At 30.4% G+C, this 19,550-nt stretch overlaps 1 protein-coding gene across 2 annotated transcripts; it reads right to left on the bottom strand.

Annotated features, from left to right (window-relative positions):
* Positions 1-1,847: 1,847 nt before the first annotated feature.
* LOC147663497 (uncharacterized) lies at positions 1,848-14,157 on the bottom strand. 2 transcript variants are annotated; one of them, XM_086950409.1, is made up of 4 exons: positions 14,149-14,157; positions 6,343-6,780; positions 4,779-4,994; positions 1,848-2,946 (listed from the first exon to the last, which is right to left on the bottom strand). In XM_086950409.1, exons 2-4 carry the CDS (start codon positions 6,778-6,780, stop codon positions 2,683-2,685), a joined length of 918 nt encoding a protein of 305 aa, XP_086806535.1. In that variant the 5' UTR covers positions 14,149-14,157; the 3' UTR covers positions 1,848-2,682. The 2 variants fall into 2 exon arrangements, with proteins under 2 accessions (XP_086806535.1, XP_086806534.1); XM_086950408.1 differs by lacking the exon at positions 14,149-14,157 and having other exon boundaries at positions 6,343-6,999.
* Positions 14,158-19,550: the final 5,393 nt, after the last annotated feature.

Below are 19,550 nucleotides of genomic sequence, written 5' to 3' on the forward strand. Positions count from 1 at the left end.
TTTTGCAGTGGCTGGGAGGAAGTCTCCATACTAACTGAAACCTCGATGTTTACTTTAAAGCGAATTCTCCTTTGCTTCTTTTTTGAGAATCTTCAAATTGATTTCATCGTTTTCCTTCTATTCTTTTCCTTTTTCCCATTTCTCCCATTTTTTTCCAGGTGCGAGGCTTCTAAGACATTGTCATTCTCACCATTTAACTGGATTTTAGAGCTAGGGAATACTTCCTGGTTTATCCTTATAGGGGAGCCCACAGAGCCTTTTACTTTTTGAGCCGGGAGCAGAGATAACTTGTATGGGTTCAGATAACGGTTCAGGGGTCTTCTCTAACACAACAGCTTCATTCATTTTCTTTTCATTTTGGGGATTGCCATTATGAGCAGTTCGGATTGACTACTAGCACCACCACGTATATTCTCTAGACCCTCTTCCACATTTACTTCTGCTTCTACTTGTTCAGTATGTACACTTGAACTAGTCTCCCTCTCCTGATTACTTTTTAACTATACCTTTAAAATTTGAGTTACAGTTTCCAACACAGAGTCAGAACCTCCTACAAATTTTTCGAGTTGCTTTAGGATAGAGGATAATAAATGTTCTAAGGATACTAGTGAATCCGAGACTATTATATCCTTCCTTAAAGTTTGACTGGGTTGGGTATCACTGATATTTAGATCAGGGGTCAAAGAGGGGTGTGATTGAGAAGAGAATAACTATAATTATTTGAAGGGGTACTACTGAATAGTTTTAATCCTATTGGAGCTGCTATTTCTGGGGTAATAGCTAGTTCCGTAATCTTCCTAGTATCATGAGAAATATACCTCTTGCAAAGCTCTAAGTACAAATCGGGGAGAGTAAAATCTTTATTTTGGACATCCTCTAGTAAGAAGGGACCAGGGGGCTTTTCTATGATTACGTGTGGTGTTCTGTGTGGGATTACATCGGTGTCTTAGGAGATGGTAAAGTAGATCCTAAGGATACTATAAGGACTGGAGAGCCGATCAGGTCCTCAGGGCACCGTACAGGATGCCTGTGGGATTCTAGAGACTCTCCTCCTCCATGCTTCCTATCGGAAGTATGTATGTGAGTAGTATGTGATTCAATGGCTCAACCATAACAGTGACAGTATTAACTGTATTAACCATTATATCCTCATTCCTAGCCACATTATCCCCCCCATTCCAAATGGGTGAGGTATTTGACTCAACTTGAAGATTTCTTTTCTTTCCCTTTTCCCCTAAACTAAATAGTTGACTTTTTCCTTTCGACAGCATGCCTGAGATGTCCTTGTTACGTGAAGGATTTGATTTTGTTTTTCCACAGGTCCGACCTGCAAGTAACCCCCCTCACCTGAGTTTTCTTGCCGTCATTTTATTTTAAGGCCTGCACAAAAGTTTTCAGCGTATGGAACCAGTTTCAATTATATTGGTTTTATTTGATGTAGACTTAATTACAGTCTATTTAATATCCAGAACAAACAGCTCTCTCTACAACAACTGGAGCTAGAACTGTCCTTTCTCTGCCAAAAATAAAAGATCAAGGTCAAAGAGACAAAGAGACAAAGGGACTAAAGGATAGGGCATTACACCATAAAGAACCACAAATAACCATGAATAACCATAAGTAACAAAACAAGCATTTGCAATGCAATAGGTCTCGCAATATTTAAGTTTGAGCTATTATTATTGTAAATGGCAATGCTTTTTGCTTTCTGCTATAGTTTTCTTATTTAAATAAAAAGCAACATATAAGTATTTGTTGTTAATATTATCTATATAGTATGTTAATTTATTTGCATAAAATAGAAGAATTTCTTAACAAAAAAGTTTCACTTGATAAAATGTTTATTTGTACATTTTAATTTCAAATAGGTAAGTGTAAACAACACAAATATATTGTGCAAACAGTGCAAAACATTTTAGTTATAAATATTTTCGTTTTCTGAGGTAGTTTGTAAGAAAATAGTTGTAAAAGGCAAACATTCAAATTCAAATGTAACATATAAAAGTACAGTTATAACTATTAAACATACATTAATAGTATAGTATAATTGTAAACACCACAAAATCGTGCAAACAGGGCAAAATATTTTAACCATAAATATTTTCGTTTTATGAGGTAGTTTGTAAGAAAATGATTGTAAAAGGCAAACACTCTAATTAAAATGTAACATATAATGGTACAGTTATAACTATTAAACATACATTAATAGTATAGTATAATTGTAAACACCACAAAATCGTGCAAACAGGGCAAAATATTTTAACCATAAATATTTTCGTTTTATGAGGTAGTTTGTAAGAAAATGATTGTAAAAGGCAAACACTCTAATTAAAATGTAACATATAATGGTACAGTTTTGGATAGTAAACATACATTAGTAGTATAGTGTAATGGTAAACATCATAAATATATTGTGCAAACATTGCAATGCTGTTGTACTCATACTGTTCTTTTTTTTTTATGAACATGGTTTTTCAAGAAACGACTTTACAATTATTACATTCTAAATTAGGTGCAGTATATAAAAGTACAGTTTTGCACAAAAATAGTTTTTTGTATTAGTATCATTTGTATACTTTCAAAGAATGACTTTAGATATGGAAATACACATGTGATAAGTGTTCTAGGCAAAAAAAAATTTTTGTAGCAGTTGAAGGAAATTTTTTTGTTGTTATTTTTTCTTTATATTTGTTCAAGGACATCTGTGATGCATCCATTGCAAAACAAGACTTTTAGTTTAATGGGTAAATATGCCATTAGAGCATCCTCAAAGTTGTCAGTCTCTGGTTCTATTCCTAAGAAGTCCATTAAAGCAATATTCACAATGTCTATTGACTGTAAATTTTCGTTTGTTTCCACTTGAGCTGTCATCGTAGTATTTTCCTGTAATATTTTTTCAACTCCATATAAGGTGATGAAAATTGTTTCCTTTGGAGGTTGCACAACCTATTGAAAAATTGTTGTAAAAAACCATTATTGTTATATTTGCATTATTTCTAAAATATATGCAAGTGTTATAAATGCAATACATCAAGTTGTAGAAAAACATTTACATACTTCGGCAGCATACATTAAATGAAAAGTCAATATTATAAATAGAGGTACTTGTAAGTAGCCTTTTATTTTATCGAGATAGTGGCAATCTTGTAGTCTATATATATTGGTAGACATGTAATAGGTATGTTGCGGGCATTATTTTACTAAATCATCAATGTATTTACATTTTTATTGATTTAGTAAAATAACAATTAAGTTTTTTTTATATGTGTAGGCATATAGATGTATATGCCTTTTTTGTAGATTTTTTTTTGTATTGGTATTTTACAATCAAATTTCTGTAATTGTAAAATACTAAAATAGTTTGCATGCATTATATGCATGTACGTAGACTTATGGTAAGATATGCAAAATTGTCATTGCATATTTTGTTTAAGCTATTGCATTGTAGTATATTATGGGGGTGCTACAGGATGTTTAAGTGACATGCTTGCTTGTTGGAAATTTCTATTTGGAATTCAGTCTCAGTTTCAAAATGCTTGATTCATTTTGTACACTTACAATTATATAGCAACATTCATGTATAATTGAAGTCACTTTTATAAAGGATTACAGCATGATGAAACATGCTAAAACAATTACATTAATACATTAATATAGCTAATCAAGATAAAAACCTCAAGAAGAAAGTAAGCACTAAATGTAGCATCAATGTAAACATTGCTGCAGGGCATGCCAAGTTGAATAGTACTAAAGAAGAGGCCTATATAGGATGTAAAGTACAGTAATATGTGCAAAATAAGCCAAGATTTGATATAGCATTTAGCAGCAATTTTGCAAATTAATGCAAAGACATATCATATTAAAAATAATCACTTATATATAGCAGTCTTTTTAAACGTTTGATATAGCATGCAAATAGATGGTACAAATATGATACCTATGCTAGGCCTAAAGTGCCATAGTATGTGCAAAATATACAAAAATTGAATGTTATATTAACAGGAATTTTTAGCATCTAGTGCAAAATTTGACAAGTGAGGTAGTATCAGTCGGAGAGAGGTCTAAACTGAGAATAAAGTGCAATAGTGTGTGCAAAATATGCAAGGATAACTAAAGTGCAATTAATAACGTCTCTTACGTATTTTAGTAGCAACAAAAGAATGGCCTAAATCTGGCATAAAGTGCAAGTATGTTCAAAAATATGCAATTATAAGTAAGGTGCAATGTCAAAGTTTCCTATGTATTTAGCAACAATTATATATAGAAAGTTTTAAAAGGTATAGGTCCAGAGGGGTACAAAGCCAAGGGAACAAAGATAATGAGATCTAAAGAGATAATTATAACTAAAGTTCATGTGTATGAGAAATGCAAAACGTTTCGCAATAGCTCACAGGGGTAAGTAGGTGTCTGTTCCAATGCAGATCATATTATAATTGATTTCCTGTGCTCGATATAGTTAAGAATATAAGTTGCTAGACGGTAACATATATTAGGGGTTGACCGGTCAAATAAGAGTTGCATTGCAGCTCTTATATCACACGTATTGTGTTCTAAAAATAGTTGCTTTATATAAAACTTGCTAAAACTAGTATAAAAGTTGTAAAGTGGTAAAAAGTGGCAGATATTCTGTTTCGATCCAATTGCATGGGCACGGGCTTATTTAGTTTACCCAAAAAATACATTTGTACATATTGTTACCTTGCCTGAAAAACATTATTGTGTGGAAAAAAGGATTAAAAAGGATAACATTGGTCGTATAGTTTAGAAATTTCACTTACTTGTATGATTGTATGTCTTGTCGTATTTAATATTTTTTCTCCGCTAAATTCGTGTACAGTCATATGAGTTAGCTGTACATATGTTCCCAGATTAAAAATAAAGTCTGTTGCTTCTCTCCACAGACTTATCTTAACAGAGTCGGTAGCATCTTTTATAGTGATGCTTCTTATTTTTGTTTCTTGTCCTTTAACGATTATGATTCTTGTATCTTCAATCTGTAATTTAAATTTTGTTTTTAGTATTGAGTTAATGCAGTCACATTTATGTATTGTTTTAATTTAATAAATCTGTTTACACATTTTTATTAGGACTTTATACTTTTGTAAAAGAATAGCATTTGTTTTAAGCAATCAATATTTATTTATAAATTATTTACTCACCTTATATTTAGTTGCGATTTGTTGTTTTGCCCTTATTGTAAGTGTATTGAAACTATCATGTTTAAAGTACTTTACTTACCTTAGTATTACATAAATGTGCCACTATCATACTTAAAGCGCTTTACTTACCTTATAATTGAAATTGTTTGTTGCTGTATATTTGTAAACATTGTATTAGAGTTTTTTACTTACTTTACTATTGAAAGAAATGCTATTTTCATATCTGAAGTGCTTTACTTACCTCTTAATTTAAATTGATTGTTGCTGTATATTTGTAAACATTGTATTAAAATTTTTAGTACAAAATAGTATTAAAATGTATTTTGTACTGGATAAAATTGTATGCAGAAAGCATTCTCACATTGGTTTTTGTTTTTGTATTTAATCTTAACAGTAATTACTACCAAATGTAAAATGCTTTACTTACCTTATACCTGATAGGTAATTGTTACTCTAAAATAGTATCATTTGTCTATAATTGTTTGCTAGTTAGCATTGTTAAAACAACCAAGCATTGGAAGAATTTGTGGTGTAGAATACTGCAAATGCCATTTGCTTTTCGGAATGAATATTTATTAAAGAAGCAAGCATATATAAAGGGCTTTACTTACCTTATAGTTGGTAGTTAACTGTTATTCTTAATACTTGTATTTTGTTTTGAAAATTGTTTGCAAGTAAGCAATGTGATAGCTCACTTAATATTAAAGAATATTTTTTAGGCAAAGTACTAATTCAATTTTTTCATAGAATGTAACTTTTTAGGAAATGCAAACATATGTAAAGCGCTTTACTTGCCTTATAATTACTACTGATTGGCTGTATTTCCAATGATTTCTGGGGGCAGAGTACTAATTCAATTTTTCTGTAGAATGTAATTTTTTAGGAAATGCAAACACATGTAAAGCGCTTTACTTACCTTGTAATTACTATGGATTGGCTGCATTTATAAATTTTTCTTGGATATTTGGTAATAACAGTTGAAAATAACATTGGATATTTATTATGTTCATATAGTATAGCATGTACACTGCAAATTATTTATACATATGACTATACGCAAATTATATGTACAATTGCATAGCAAACAGTTATATATAGGCATTTGTGGAAATGTTTTTTTGGCATTACAAAGGAGATGAATTGCAAATATCATAGTAATAGCAAATAATTTACTGCATCTTACCTCTGTTACTGTTCCAGATACACTTAGTAGTGTTTTTATGGCAGCTTCGCGTACAGCCTTAATAGGAGAGACTGGCGGTGCCACTGGATTTAAAATATACTGTGCTTCCTGGATAAGAGATCGCGAAATAGAAAGTGCAGGCATTCTTGCAATTTTTGTTTTTTTGGTTATCAATATTACACCATCTTTCAAAATGTAATTTCTAATCATGAGTCCATTTTGTTCTTTTGTTTGTTGATAGTATTCTTCATTATAACAAGTTGATTTAATACATCCAGTTTCATCTGCAAGTGACATGTGGTACAATACTTTATTCTCATTTTTGGCATTTCTGTAGTAAGTTTTAGATGAACATTGTATAACGTTGACACGGACTCCTTTTTGATATGGTTTGGCATCTACTTGTCTGTCGTTCTTGAGTTCTTCAATAGAAATCATCTGTAAAATATAATGCATTAAGTTAGAATGGTAGATAATGTTGTAAGATAAATATATACAGACAGTAATGTAATGCATTTATTTAGATAGCTATCCATATAGGTTTGTGATCACTGTAATATGATTCTAAAGTGCCACAATTTATAAAGCATGTATTTGTAAAAATGTGGTCTAATAAAGAATTGTAGTCTGTCGTAGCTGTTGTTATTCTTTGTTCGCAATTGAAATATGTTAGCATGTGACTTAAAAGTAATTTAGCATTGTGTGTTGTTTGTAGTAAATCAATATTGAAGTCACCCATTATTATATATTTATGGTGTGGGTATGCATTCATTGTAGTTGTCAATATTGCTAAAAATGTTTCTGTTGGCACTTTGGGTTGTTTGTAAACAAATACTATTAAGTAATTTGTGTTGTTTATTGTTTGTGTTATTGTCAGTATGTCAACTTGTTGTGTTGTAGTAAATATTGGATTTATAATTATTTGTGCTTTGGAATAGATTGCAATTCCATGTTTTGTTTGTTTATTGGAAAAATTGTCAAATATTACACAATTATAATTATCTATATTATATGCATTGCTAGGTGTTTTGTGTGTTATATTAATTTCAGTTAAGCATAATATGTCTGCGCTTAATATGTTATTATCAGCGTTCATTGATTTGAAATGTTTTTGTAATGATCTTATGTTATGTGTTATTATTGTAAAGTATTTGCTATATTGTGCTATTTGTGTTATAGATATTTCTAATATCATGTCTGTTTTTAAGCGTAGCATTTCTTCATGTACTTTATAATGTGTTACTATCTTATTTTCATTGAAATTTTTCAAATATATATTTTTCAATGATTTTGCTCGACTAATTGCTACATAATGTAAGTGATGTGTTTTGATGTTATTAAAATGTATATATAATGGTTCTATTGTCTGTCCTTGTGTTCTATGTATAGTACGTGCCGATGATTGTCGTATTGGGAATTGTTTTCGTATAATAGTGATACATTTTTTGCTGTATTGAAATTGACGAGAAATTTTAAATATTGGTGTCCAAGCATTAGAAATACTTGTATGAAATAGATGCTTGTTTTGTTGTCTTGTTTGTGTACCTATTTTCTGATTGTCAAAAAATATCCAAATAATAATTGGGATATCATCTACACAATCTACATACTCAACTATGCCTGTTGCACCATTAGTTAAACCATCATTAACATTAATGTTTGAAGTTAAATCATATCGTAATTTTATTGCAATATGTAATGTCCTTGATAAATTCATTGTTTGTGTTGCATTTGTAGGTAATCTTTCTAGTATTGCTTCTTTTGCCATTGCACTTAGGTCTCCTGCTACTGTATCTATTGCTATTGTTGTGTACACAGCATAGTGTTTCATGTGTTCTTGTAAAACATTATTATTAATTTCATCTACTTCTTTATTCGTACCCATGATATATGGTATTGATTTCATTGTATGTAAGTCAGGTTGTATTTCACGAGTCTTTAATGTTTGTATATCATCATTAGTATGTTCACCTATTCTTAGTCTATTAAGCATTTCTGCAAATGGTAAATCATTTATTTGTCGCATTATTTTAGTAAGTTCATATAATTTGAAATTTGCTTGCCACAAGTTTGTACTTAATGGTGCATACATGTGTCTTGAATTTTCAAATATATATGAATCAAAAACAGGTTTCAATTGGTAAAAGTCTCCAATAGCTATTATAGAAATTCCTCCAAAAGTATTGTTTGAGGCTTTTATTTCTTGCATTCTATTGTGTATAAAAGTGAGCATATTTGTTCCTACCATTGAAATTTCATCTATTACTAATACTTTTAAATGCATTAGTTTGCTTTGTAGTGCTGCTCTATTTTCATGTGTTAATTGTTTATATGATAAAGTTTGTGAGATTGGAATTTTGAATGTGCTATGTAATGTTTGTCCACTAATATTATGTGCTGCTTGTCCTGTTGGTGCAGTAAGCAAGATATGAATATTGTCTGGATTTTCTCCTGCTTTGGTATTGTAGTATCTTAGTAATGTTTGGTAAAGTGCAGTTATGAGAAAACTTTTACCTACTCCAGCACCTCCAGTACAAAAAGTAAAGAAATTTGTTGTTTGAATTTTGAGCCAATGTAAATGGTGATACACAAAATTTAGTTGCTCAGATGTTAAATTTTGCATTATGTTATTGTATTCTTCTTCAGGTAATAAATTATTTACCAGTAAATCTTCTTCTGTTGTGCTTCTAACTCCTAAATCTAGTGACAAGTCGTAGTTTACATTATCATTATTATGTGCAGGTATTTCACTGTCATCTATTGGTATTTGTTCTGTTGGTGATGCTGGTGATATTAGTGTATTGTCATTATTATGTTCTACATCATCATAGGGTGTTATATTTTGCTTGTTATATAATGAAAAATTATTATCAATTTCTATTTGTAACTCCAGGTATCTTTCGTAGTATGTATCTTTGTCTGAAATTATATTACTTTCTATTCTCCAGGGGTAAAAAAGCATTAATAATTCCCTGTAATAGTCTTCAGGTTCATTAATTTTATTAAATTTGCGATATCGTATTATTTTTTTTTTTTTACGGCAAGTGTATTTTTTAGTAGTTTCATTGGAAATTAATTCATTTATTTCAAGTTCTTCATCATCAGAACTATAAAAGTTTGTTTCTAACAGTAAATTATCATAACTGTTTTGTACTTTTCTTATTTTACTCTTTGGTAGTATATCATATTTAGATGCATAATCAGCTAAAGTACATGTTTCTAATGTTATTGGTCGTTTGCTATACTTATTAATTATATTATCAAGTTGTATTTTTGTTGATGTTTCTGGCATCATGTTAATTGTATGCATGTCTTTCATTAAGTACGTCCGTTTGTCTGGTAAACTTGTATTGATAAATAAAAATGATCTAGAGCTTTTCCTTAATGGCATTTGTAGAATTAGATAAGCAGCTTCTTGTGCACTAATTTCAGTGCAATTCAAAAATTTGTTTCCAATATGCTTTAATTGCTCTTTAATGTTTACATTATGAGAGACTTCTTTGGCGGCTTGTGCTATTATTTTGCTTAATCCTCGTTGAGATTTACTCAAATATGATACAATATATACTGCACAAGCATATGCATCTAAGACATATTGTATATCTATGTTAGCTTGCCATGCCTGTAATATTATTCTGTTGTAATTATTAATAAAAGATTCAGCTGGTGTTCTTTGCAAAAATATAGTTGTTTTGTTTATTTGTAAGCGTATGCATTTTATATATTGCTCTTCTGTCAATTCTATTTTGTGTAGAAACTCTTCATATGTGTAATGTGGAAAGCTTTCTGAGGACATAGTCGAATAGATAATATCAATTTGTTGCTTTGCAATTGTATCTTTTTTATCTAATTGTAATGGATTTAATATTTTAGTACATGGCATAGGATATTTTGGGTATTGATATTTGCAAATCTTTTTATGTTTTATACGACAATTTTTAGTATGTCCATGTTTCTGCAATGGAAGTAAACATTCAAAGGACAGTTCTTCTGTTTTTTGACAAGTTATATGTTTGTTAATAAAAGATATAACTTTGTCATCTTTGTCTATGCTATATTGTGGTGCATTATTTACCCAAAGTAAAGCATGTATATGTGGTGATCCTCTTTGTTGAAATTCAACTCTGTAAAAATAATCTGATATTTTACCTATTGGATTACTCTTGTGTAATAATATGCAGTTAAATAATTTCTTTACTTGATAATCAAATTGTCGTGCACAAGTAATAGGATCTTGTTGTATTAAACTACATTTACTTTCCCAAGACATACTTTTGAACTCTTCTCTGGTGCAGTCTTTAAGTTTCTTTATACGTAACAGTATATTAATTAAGTGATACCATTTTGTTTCTGCTGCAGACAAAGTCAAAAAAAAAGTTGGAATGCCCAATTGTCTTATCATAGCAAACAAATCACGTTTGCAATTTTCCCAGTAAGGAGGAGAACTGCGTATTGTTTTCAATATTTTGTATCCCTCATTAAAGTGCAATATAGTTTGTAAATTTTCTTTTATGTCTTTTACTGTTATTATTTTGCCATCTGTAAAATGTTTTCTAAGTGATATAAATATTTTATCTTGTATTTGTTTAATTTGCAATTTTTTTAATTTGAAAAACAGATTAGTTATATTATTAGCTACTCTCTTATCATAACTTCTTAATTCCACTTTACATATTGTACTATAATGTACTGATACATGTCTATCTTCATTAGCTGTTCTACGTTTACCACAAAATATTGTAGGAAATGCTAAATATTCTGAATCTTTATCCTCAAATAATCCACGTGGTGTATTATGCTCAGCAGGTGCCAAACTCAATACAATTCTGTTATCGTCTGTTATTGTTTCATTAGTTAATAATGTATCTAAATTGCCTACAGGCATGTTGTCTGTACTACTTGAATCATCACTACTATTAGATGTTTGTAGACTATTTGTTTCAATTGGAACATATTCCCAATCTGAATTTATAGTTACTCCATATTCTTTAAACAAATCACTATTGTATGCTAACCATGAAGCTGCTCTTTTAACTATATTTGGTCTTACATTTTCATAGTGTGTGTATGATTTGTACTGTAATTTTCTTTTTAATTTAATTGGTATTGTCATAGTATCACTTATTTGTCTTGGTAATATTGTAACGGTGGTCATAACATCGGCTGGAACGTTTACTACAGCACCTGTTAAGGATTTTTGAAATCCACGTGGCAGTGTTTTAATTTGTAAAAAAGGTATTCTTGGAGATATTAATCTTTCTTCTAAGTCATACAAATGTAATTCAGGTGGTATATCAGGGAAACTCATGCCATTATAAACTGAACATGGTGGTATTTTATTTTGAATAATGTACTTATAGCATGTATTACATGAATAATTACTTGGCTGGTTACTAATATTACATAATATAAAAGTCTTGTTGTGCATTATATTGCAGATATTTCTAACTGATTCCTTATGCCACATTTGGTTACAAATAGTGCATATATATTCAGGTCCATAATAGATTTCATTAATAAAATGATCTATGATGGACTTTGTAGCTGGTTGATTAATATTTGTATTTTGTGTTACATGTAATGCTACATTTTCAACAAAAGAATCATTATTTTTTGTTTGGCTAATAGTAGCGTCCGGTATTTCTGAGTAGTCATTACAAATATTAGGGCTTATAGTATGTTCTGTTTTATTTGTTTGTTGTAAACTAATATTATCCTTCTTGGTAGTAACATTTACTCTAATATCTATAGGAGTAATAGGTATAGTTTCAGATGCTAATTTAACACTATAATGTATTATCATATGTGCAAGTCCTTTTTTATTTTGTGTAATTAGTCTCCTTTGACTTTTTTGAAAAGAACTTTTAAGTATCGAATTAATAGTAATTGGTATAATAGTTAGTGATATTGATTCATAAATTAGGGGCAAGATGTTATTTGAAAGCATTGTTAGATGCTTCACTAAATGTGTTATTGTTGTACTATGTAAAAGTATTGTTTTGCAATTATGTGTTTCCTGACTATGTGATGTTGTATTCAAATAATAAGTTAAGTAGTTGTTATCTTGTTCTGTAATAACAAATACAATTTTATTCAAGTACATTATGACAGAATTATATGTAGTTAATGTATTTTGTAAAGCAAATGTAATATTTCTTTGTAAAGTATCATTCTGTAAAATTATATGTATTTGTTTTTTTTAAGCTGAATTGAATATGTTGTATTATTATATTTAATGTATTTAGGTATGTCATTTATGTCTATATTTTGTGTATTATAAAACATCAGCATGTCTTCATACATTTTTTCGCCAAGTTGCATTATATTATGTATCTCTTGTATGGACCAGTTTTTCATAAATGTTAATTTGTTGTAAAGTACAGCAAATATAATATAGCAAATATATAAGCTATGTAGTTCATTATCTTGAAATTTTGTTTTTAAAATGCTATTATTTACTTCCAATAACTTGCTATTACCTGTAAACTCATTATTGACAATGCTTATATTACTAAAATGTAATGTTTTGTTTGAGAGTTGTTCGATATGACTATTTTTAGATTTTTTTGCAGTAACATTACTGACTTTACTTTGGCTAGTATCTAATGTTATATTTGATAGTAATTGCTCTTTTAAAATTAACTCTTCTATATTTGTTTTATTCTTTGATATTTTCTTTTTATCTTTTTTAAAATTTGGCAAGTGTTTAGTAACTTCTGTTTCTTTGCTAAGAACAGTAATTTTTTGTTTTTTACAACGTTTACTATTTTCAATTTTAGTGGAAGGTCTTTTTGTTGCTGTTTTTATTAAAGTAGTCATTTCAGATAATGTATTTAAGGCTGATTTACCTACTTCGATATTTGTAGCATTTTCTGTAAGTGTATTTTGCAATCTAGATGTTGATGCTTTAACATTCTCAATGTTATTGCTATTTTGTTGTACATAAATGTTTGCTTTATGTACAAAAAAATTTGTTTTATTTTTTAATTTTTTTTCTTCTATTTTTAAAGCACGATCAAATGATGTTTTTAGTATTTTCTGAATATTTATTGCCGTTAATTCAAACTGGACATCTCCTGCATTAAATGCTTTGATGCTATTTGCTAAATTTTTAATATAATGAATTACTTCTTCAAAAGTTTTTTTTTTAAGTAGTACACATGTGCCATCATGTTGTGGCATTCCAGTCTCATTTCGGCTATGTGAATCAAATACAAAATAGCTATCTTCATTTTTAAAAATAGATATAACATAGACATCCATACAAAGCAATACTCCAGAAGCTGTTATTGTTAAATTTAATGCTTCTTGTATGTCTGGATATATCAAATCAAAACGTGTAAATATATTACCATAGTAAGCTTCTCCTAATTTAATTGCATAAATATCATTTCCATGTGTAATATATTTAGGCAGATCATCAGGATGCATATAATCCTGTTTATTGATGGAATGCATCTCTAAATATAATGCATTTCCAAGATCCATTATATTATGTAAATCTTCTGCATCCCATATATTAGCTATTTTATTTTGGTTGTGAATAATAGCAAAAGTACTGTTTGGAAGGCATTGTTTGCCTCTTGAATGTATTGAAAACTTTTCATGGCCTTGATGGTATTGAGCTTGTATGCTATTATGCATTATTTTATATTTACAAAAGGTTATTTGTATGTTAATATTTTACAAATTGTATGTATTTACTAAATATATTGTATATCTACAATTTTGTACAAATAATAACAAGTATTCTGTTTTATAGGTCAGCTTTTAAATGATAATAACAATAGAAGAATAGATCTTTACCTTATTGTTTTCTTCTTCTTTATTTGAAGTACCTGAAATACAAAGTTTTGTTTAATATAATTAATAATATGTACATATGATATATTTGTAATATAATAGCATTAAAACAATATGTATGTTAAAGAACATATATTTTAAGAAACATGTTGAACCGGATGATACCAAGATGTTATAATAAACTTTTGGATGATTTAATATAATAATATATCAAACATTTTTAAGATTTATTTGGAGATGATTGCTGTAATATTGCACAAATATATTATATACAGCATCATTAATACATTCTATATCATTTAAAAGTATATATAAGTAGCATCTTATTGTCTATTTAGCTATGCTGGTGCTTTCAGGCTGCTTACATATTAGTCCTTACCATAATATTATAATGTTTAATTACTCAATCCTACTATAATGTTAGGCTTGTATTTCCATAAAAGAATAATTATACATATTTTGTTATTAATTTTTAATGTAAATCTGATAACAGTTTAAAATACTAGCATTTCTAATGCGATATATTTTTATAGTAAGTTTCACCTAATTGCTTTGCTAAATATTTGAACAGCTACTGCAACAAAAGAATACAAATAGCAAGCTCAAAAATGTGTATCTTTGTTTTTGTAGCAATAGTGGCATGCTGGCTTTATGAATTAGTGTGAAAGTTAGGTGTGCCATATTGCAATTGATATATTAGTAAATTATAAATATGTTAACATAATGCATGCACAGCTTTGTGATATGTGTGTCTGTGGAAGTCATGCATTGATGGCTGGATGTTTGTCTGTTTATTTGAAATATGCCGTTTCAGTTGTTGATGTTTGCCTGGTGAAAGCATATATTGAATGTTGTTGATGTTTTTTTTGTGAAAGCATGCATGACAGATGGTGCTGTATGTTAAGTGGAAGAGTGCAGTGTTATCTTCTAACAGAATAAAACATGTCAGTGTTCATTATTCACAGCATGAAAAACACCTGACAGCTTAAAATACTTGCATTTATAATGCGATATGTGTTATATTTATTAATATGTTAGCTATTAGCATTGCTAAATATTTGAACATCAAATGCCAAAAACTGTATAAATAGAAGCGATAAAAGATATGTTTTTATTTTTGTTGCAATAGTGGCATGTTGCATTTCAGATGAATATATTTAAAAGTAAGGTGCACAATAGTGCCATTGCTATAATAGCTAATTCTAATTGTGTCCAGAAAAGATGTATACATTTATGGTTGGTGGTGTGTGTGCATGTAAAAATTGTATATTGATGGATAGTGTGTGTGTCTGGTGGAAGTATGTATTGTCAGCTGGTAGTTTTTGATTAGTGAAAGCATGTACTCATGGCTACTGCTGTTTGTGCATAGTGTAAGTGTGCACAGCTAGCTGCTAATGAAAGCATTTTGTGAAGGCTGGAAGGGTGTATGTTTGTTAGAAGTGGGCTTTGATATTTGTTGATGTCTGCTTGGTAAAAGCGTGTACCAATAACTAATAATGTGTGTTCCTGTTGAAAATGTATACTGCCAGCTGGTGGTGTTTGTGTTTTGTAGAGAAGGCACTAACTGTTGATAGTATATGTGGCTTGTAAAGCATGTAGTGAGAACTGAGGTTATGTATGTTTGCTGAAGCATGCACTAACAAATAAGGATGTGTGCATGATGAAAGCATGCAGTAATGTCTAAAGGAGTATGCTTGCTAAAAAATTGAATGCATACAGTAACAAGTAATTTGCCACTATATCATTCCTCAACTTGCAATGTTTACAGTATTATTGAAACATATTGCACATAGCAGTATTCAATCTGCATTGTTCATATCATCACTCAATGGCTAATGTCTATATCACCACTTAATTTCCATTGCTTTTAATGGTACTCATTTCTGAATAGCTACAGTAGCAGTCAACCTTTTAGCCTACAACAGCATTAACTTACCATCCTTTACAAAACCACTTTATTATGTTGATTATTAATTGTTTCTGAAATTAGTAAACAATTTGCTCAATAAACTCCTTTTGTACACGTAAGAGAACAGTTTTGAACAGAATTTCTAGTAATATGCAAAATATATATGTCTACATTAGGATAATAACTAGTTGTAAAGCAGAAGTTAAAAAACTATTCAAATGCACTTACGTTGTATTTATTGTTGAACTTTTCTTTGTTTTTCTTTTGGTGTTTAGTGTAGGCGTAATAAATGCTGTAAAGAAATATTAGAAAGCATTATTCATGGGTATTTTACAAAAGTTCATATTAAATTATACTGTATTATTAAGCAATAATAAAATGTAACAATCTTTATAATGCAAATGTATTAGTACTTTTGAAAGCAGTTGTATGAAATATTTAGCGGCCTCATATACAGTATGCAGTATATAAAAAGCTTGTTTTAATTACCTGTAGACTATAATAGTGCTACATTATGTTCTAAAGTATTCATTTATTGTCATATTATTTAGGAAGTACTTTACATGAAGATGTCATTATATTATACATTTTAACGAGTTACAAACACAAGTAGTAATAGTTACAGTGAAAATGTAAGTTTTAAGAATTGATAAATGCTGTATGGAGGCAGGATGGGTATATAATAGGTGAATGCTTGCTTGATAGATTAACGCATGATAATTGTATTTATTGATGAATGCTTGAATTATTAATGTTTGTATAAATGCATCAATACATGCATTATAACAATATGCATGATGGATATATATAGATGGAAAGATGAATGGATGAATGCATGGCATATGAAGTATGATGACAGTATTGTATTTATAAATACATACACACTAAAGGCTTTTAAAGGTGCTCTCTTAATCCTTCTAGTCACTTAGTGTAATGGCTAACTAAAATTGTCCAGCCTGCGATTACATTACAGAGAGTTTCTGACTGCAACAGGTCAGAGCCCGCCCTCCCAGTGGCTACGAACAGGGCCTGCTTAACATAAGTGATTACACCTCCTCCTGAAGGATGTCTAGCAGATTACCATCACAAGGCCAAAAGTTTCAAAGCATCTACTGCATTGAAATTAATACTACGGCTTCCCCTCAGATCTGGGAATGCCATCCGTGCCCTGAGGCCTATTTGCCATCATTCTAGAAGAGAAATTTGATATTCAAAAGGCGTGTTTCACATACAGGCTGGTCATACACATAAAGGTGGGCTACCTAAGGTGCACTACCAAAAACGGGTTTCACTATCATTATTTTGGTAAAAGTAAAGAATTCTGAATTAGGGCTTTTCCTACTTCCCACATGTAGGTTATATAGAGGGGTATAGTCACCCTAGTGGTTGGTAGGCCATTAGCAAATTGATACTCTCCAGAGTACCCCCAAATTGAGTATTTAATTTATGCTCCCTTCCCCCCCCCCCTTATACTACAGATATAATTTGTCTACCTGGGAATAGACGAAGGACAAAAAAGAGCAGTCAATGCAAGAACTAGGGAACTACAGCAAAATTTGGCATCAAAACCTGCCTGTCTGTTGGTACTTCAACAAATGCAAATCCCAAATCATTGAAAAATTTACTTTCTCAATAACACGTGCAGGATTGTTAAACACTTTGCCAACTATCTGGCATTTCCTTTGACATGGTATGGTCATTCCTGTGCCTCTGCAGGCTTCACCCTTGCTTTAGTTCACTGTGTTGTTAGACATTGGTACCAGTAAGGTACCAGCCTTTCAGGAGGAAGTTGTACAGGCAGTAGGTGGTCAGGTCCTATTTCTCTAGGAAGTTTACAAGTAGCTAAATTATCCAAGTGTCCCTTTGTGCCAATGCCATGTGTATGAAAGCACTTGCAGCAGCCAATGCTTGTTAGTGTCTGCTTGAACACTACTGCCGTCAGAGGTAACGTACATGACCAGGGATTTCAGGAGTGATGAGACTGACACTGAAAATAGTAATGCTGTCTTGTTTTTCTTAACCTTAGAAATCACATTGAGATTTTTAACCCCTTCCATGCTAATGACAAGGTCACCTCGTCATTGGTGTTACCTGCACTGCGCTGATGACGAGCTGACTTTGTCATGAACAATGGTAAAATAAAGATCCAGCACCAAGTGGCAAAACCCTTAGCAGCCAAAGTGTTATATGCAAGTGGGTGGATGTAATAGTATATGCAAGAATGATGTATAAATAAATGCATGCATGATAAATACTTGTGAATAGATGGATAATTGTATAATTAGATGTGTGGGTAAATTGATTAGTAATGTAATGGTACAGCATTGTTAGATGCATAAATAGGTGAATGCATGTATGATAAATGGGTGCATGATAATTGGATCAGTTGATAGATGGATGCATTAATGATGTATGTATAATTGCATGAATGCATGCATGATAGCTGTATGCATGATGGAGTAATGGATGGATAAATAGATGAATGGAGCTTGCATGTAAGTATGTTTAGATGCAAGTGGGTGGATTGATTAGTGAGAGCATTAACTGTATAAATAGATGCATGTATGATAAATACATGCATGATATATGTATAGGTAAATGCATAATGCATGCATTATGGTTGTTTGCATAATAGAAGTAAGGATAAATGTATGATGCATGAATTATGGCTGTTTGCATAATAAATGGTTGTATTGATGAAATCATGAATTGATGGTGTGTGAAAGTATGATGTATGCATGCAAATGGATTGAGATTAATGCATGTTTGAATTATGTATTAATAAATAAAATAAATAAAACCTGGTATAACTCTTATTTACAATATACATATAATACTTTATATATTATTAGTATATAATATGACAGTAATTTGTAGCCAAGTAACATACATGCATAAGTGAATAAAATTAAGCACACTGCAAGTGCTCAGTTACACAATCCACCTTTCTTTATTTATTTAATGAATGAGAGTTGCAAGCAACGATAAATAAATAATATTTTTTACCATGCAATATAATAATTTCCCGATTGATATATGCTTCATCCACGTTTATTATTGGGGCATTAAAAGCCTCATGTGTGAATGTTAATTACAATTGATTTGTAAAATCAAAATATATAAATAGCTGCAATTTTAAGGTAAGTACGAATTAGGGAGTTTAACTGCTTTTTCAATTCCTATTTGTTATATATGTATTATTTCTTAGCAGGCTAAGTGTTTATTGACTTTTTTTTAAGCTAGATGCATATTGTGTGCACTTTCATGGAGAACGATTCCAAAAAGGAAGAATAAGTGGGAGTGGTTAAGTTACGTGGATAACAGGAAGTGAATGGGAGGGAAGAGAGGCAAAGCAAGCAGCAGAGCAGCGAAGTCTAGCATCGTAATGTTAATGTTAGTAAGGAACTGTAGCCTGTGCTCAGCAGTGGTTATTGAAATAGCTGCAGCAGGTAGTAAAATAGAAATTGAGCATGGAGCTGTTTGTTAAAGGATATTG

This window comes from Lissotriton vulgaris, unplaced genomic scaffold (assembly GCF_964263255.1).
Source record: "Lissotriton vulgaris unplaced genomic scaffold, aLisVul1.2 SCAFFOLD_9705, whole genome shotgun sequence".
Lineage (NCBI taxonomy): Eukaryota > Metazoa > Chordata > Amphibia > Caudata > Salamandridae > Lissotriton > Lissotriton vulgaris.

Excerpts from the sequence above, each read along its gene's own strand:
- LOC147663497 (XM_086950408.1), bottom strand. The coding sequence starts at position 6,858 with ATGCATTACATTACTGTCTGTATATATTTATCTTACAACATTATCTAC. Across the intron at positions 4,995-6,342 it reads TATCTGGAACAGTAACAGAG|ATTGAAGATACAAGAATCAT; the intron begins GTAAGATGCAGT and ends TTTAAATTACAG. Across the intron at positions 2,947-4,778 it reads CAAGACATACAATCATACAA|GTTGTGCAACCTCCAAAGGA; the intron begins GTAAGTGAAATT and ends ATTTTTCAATAG.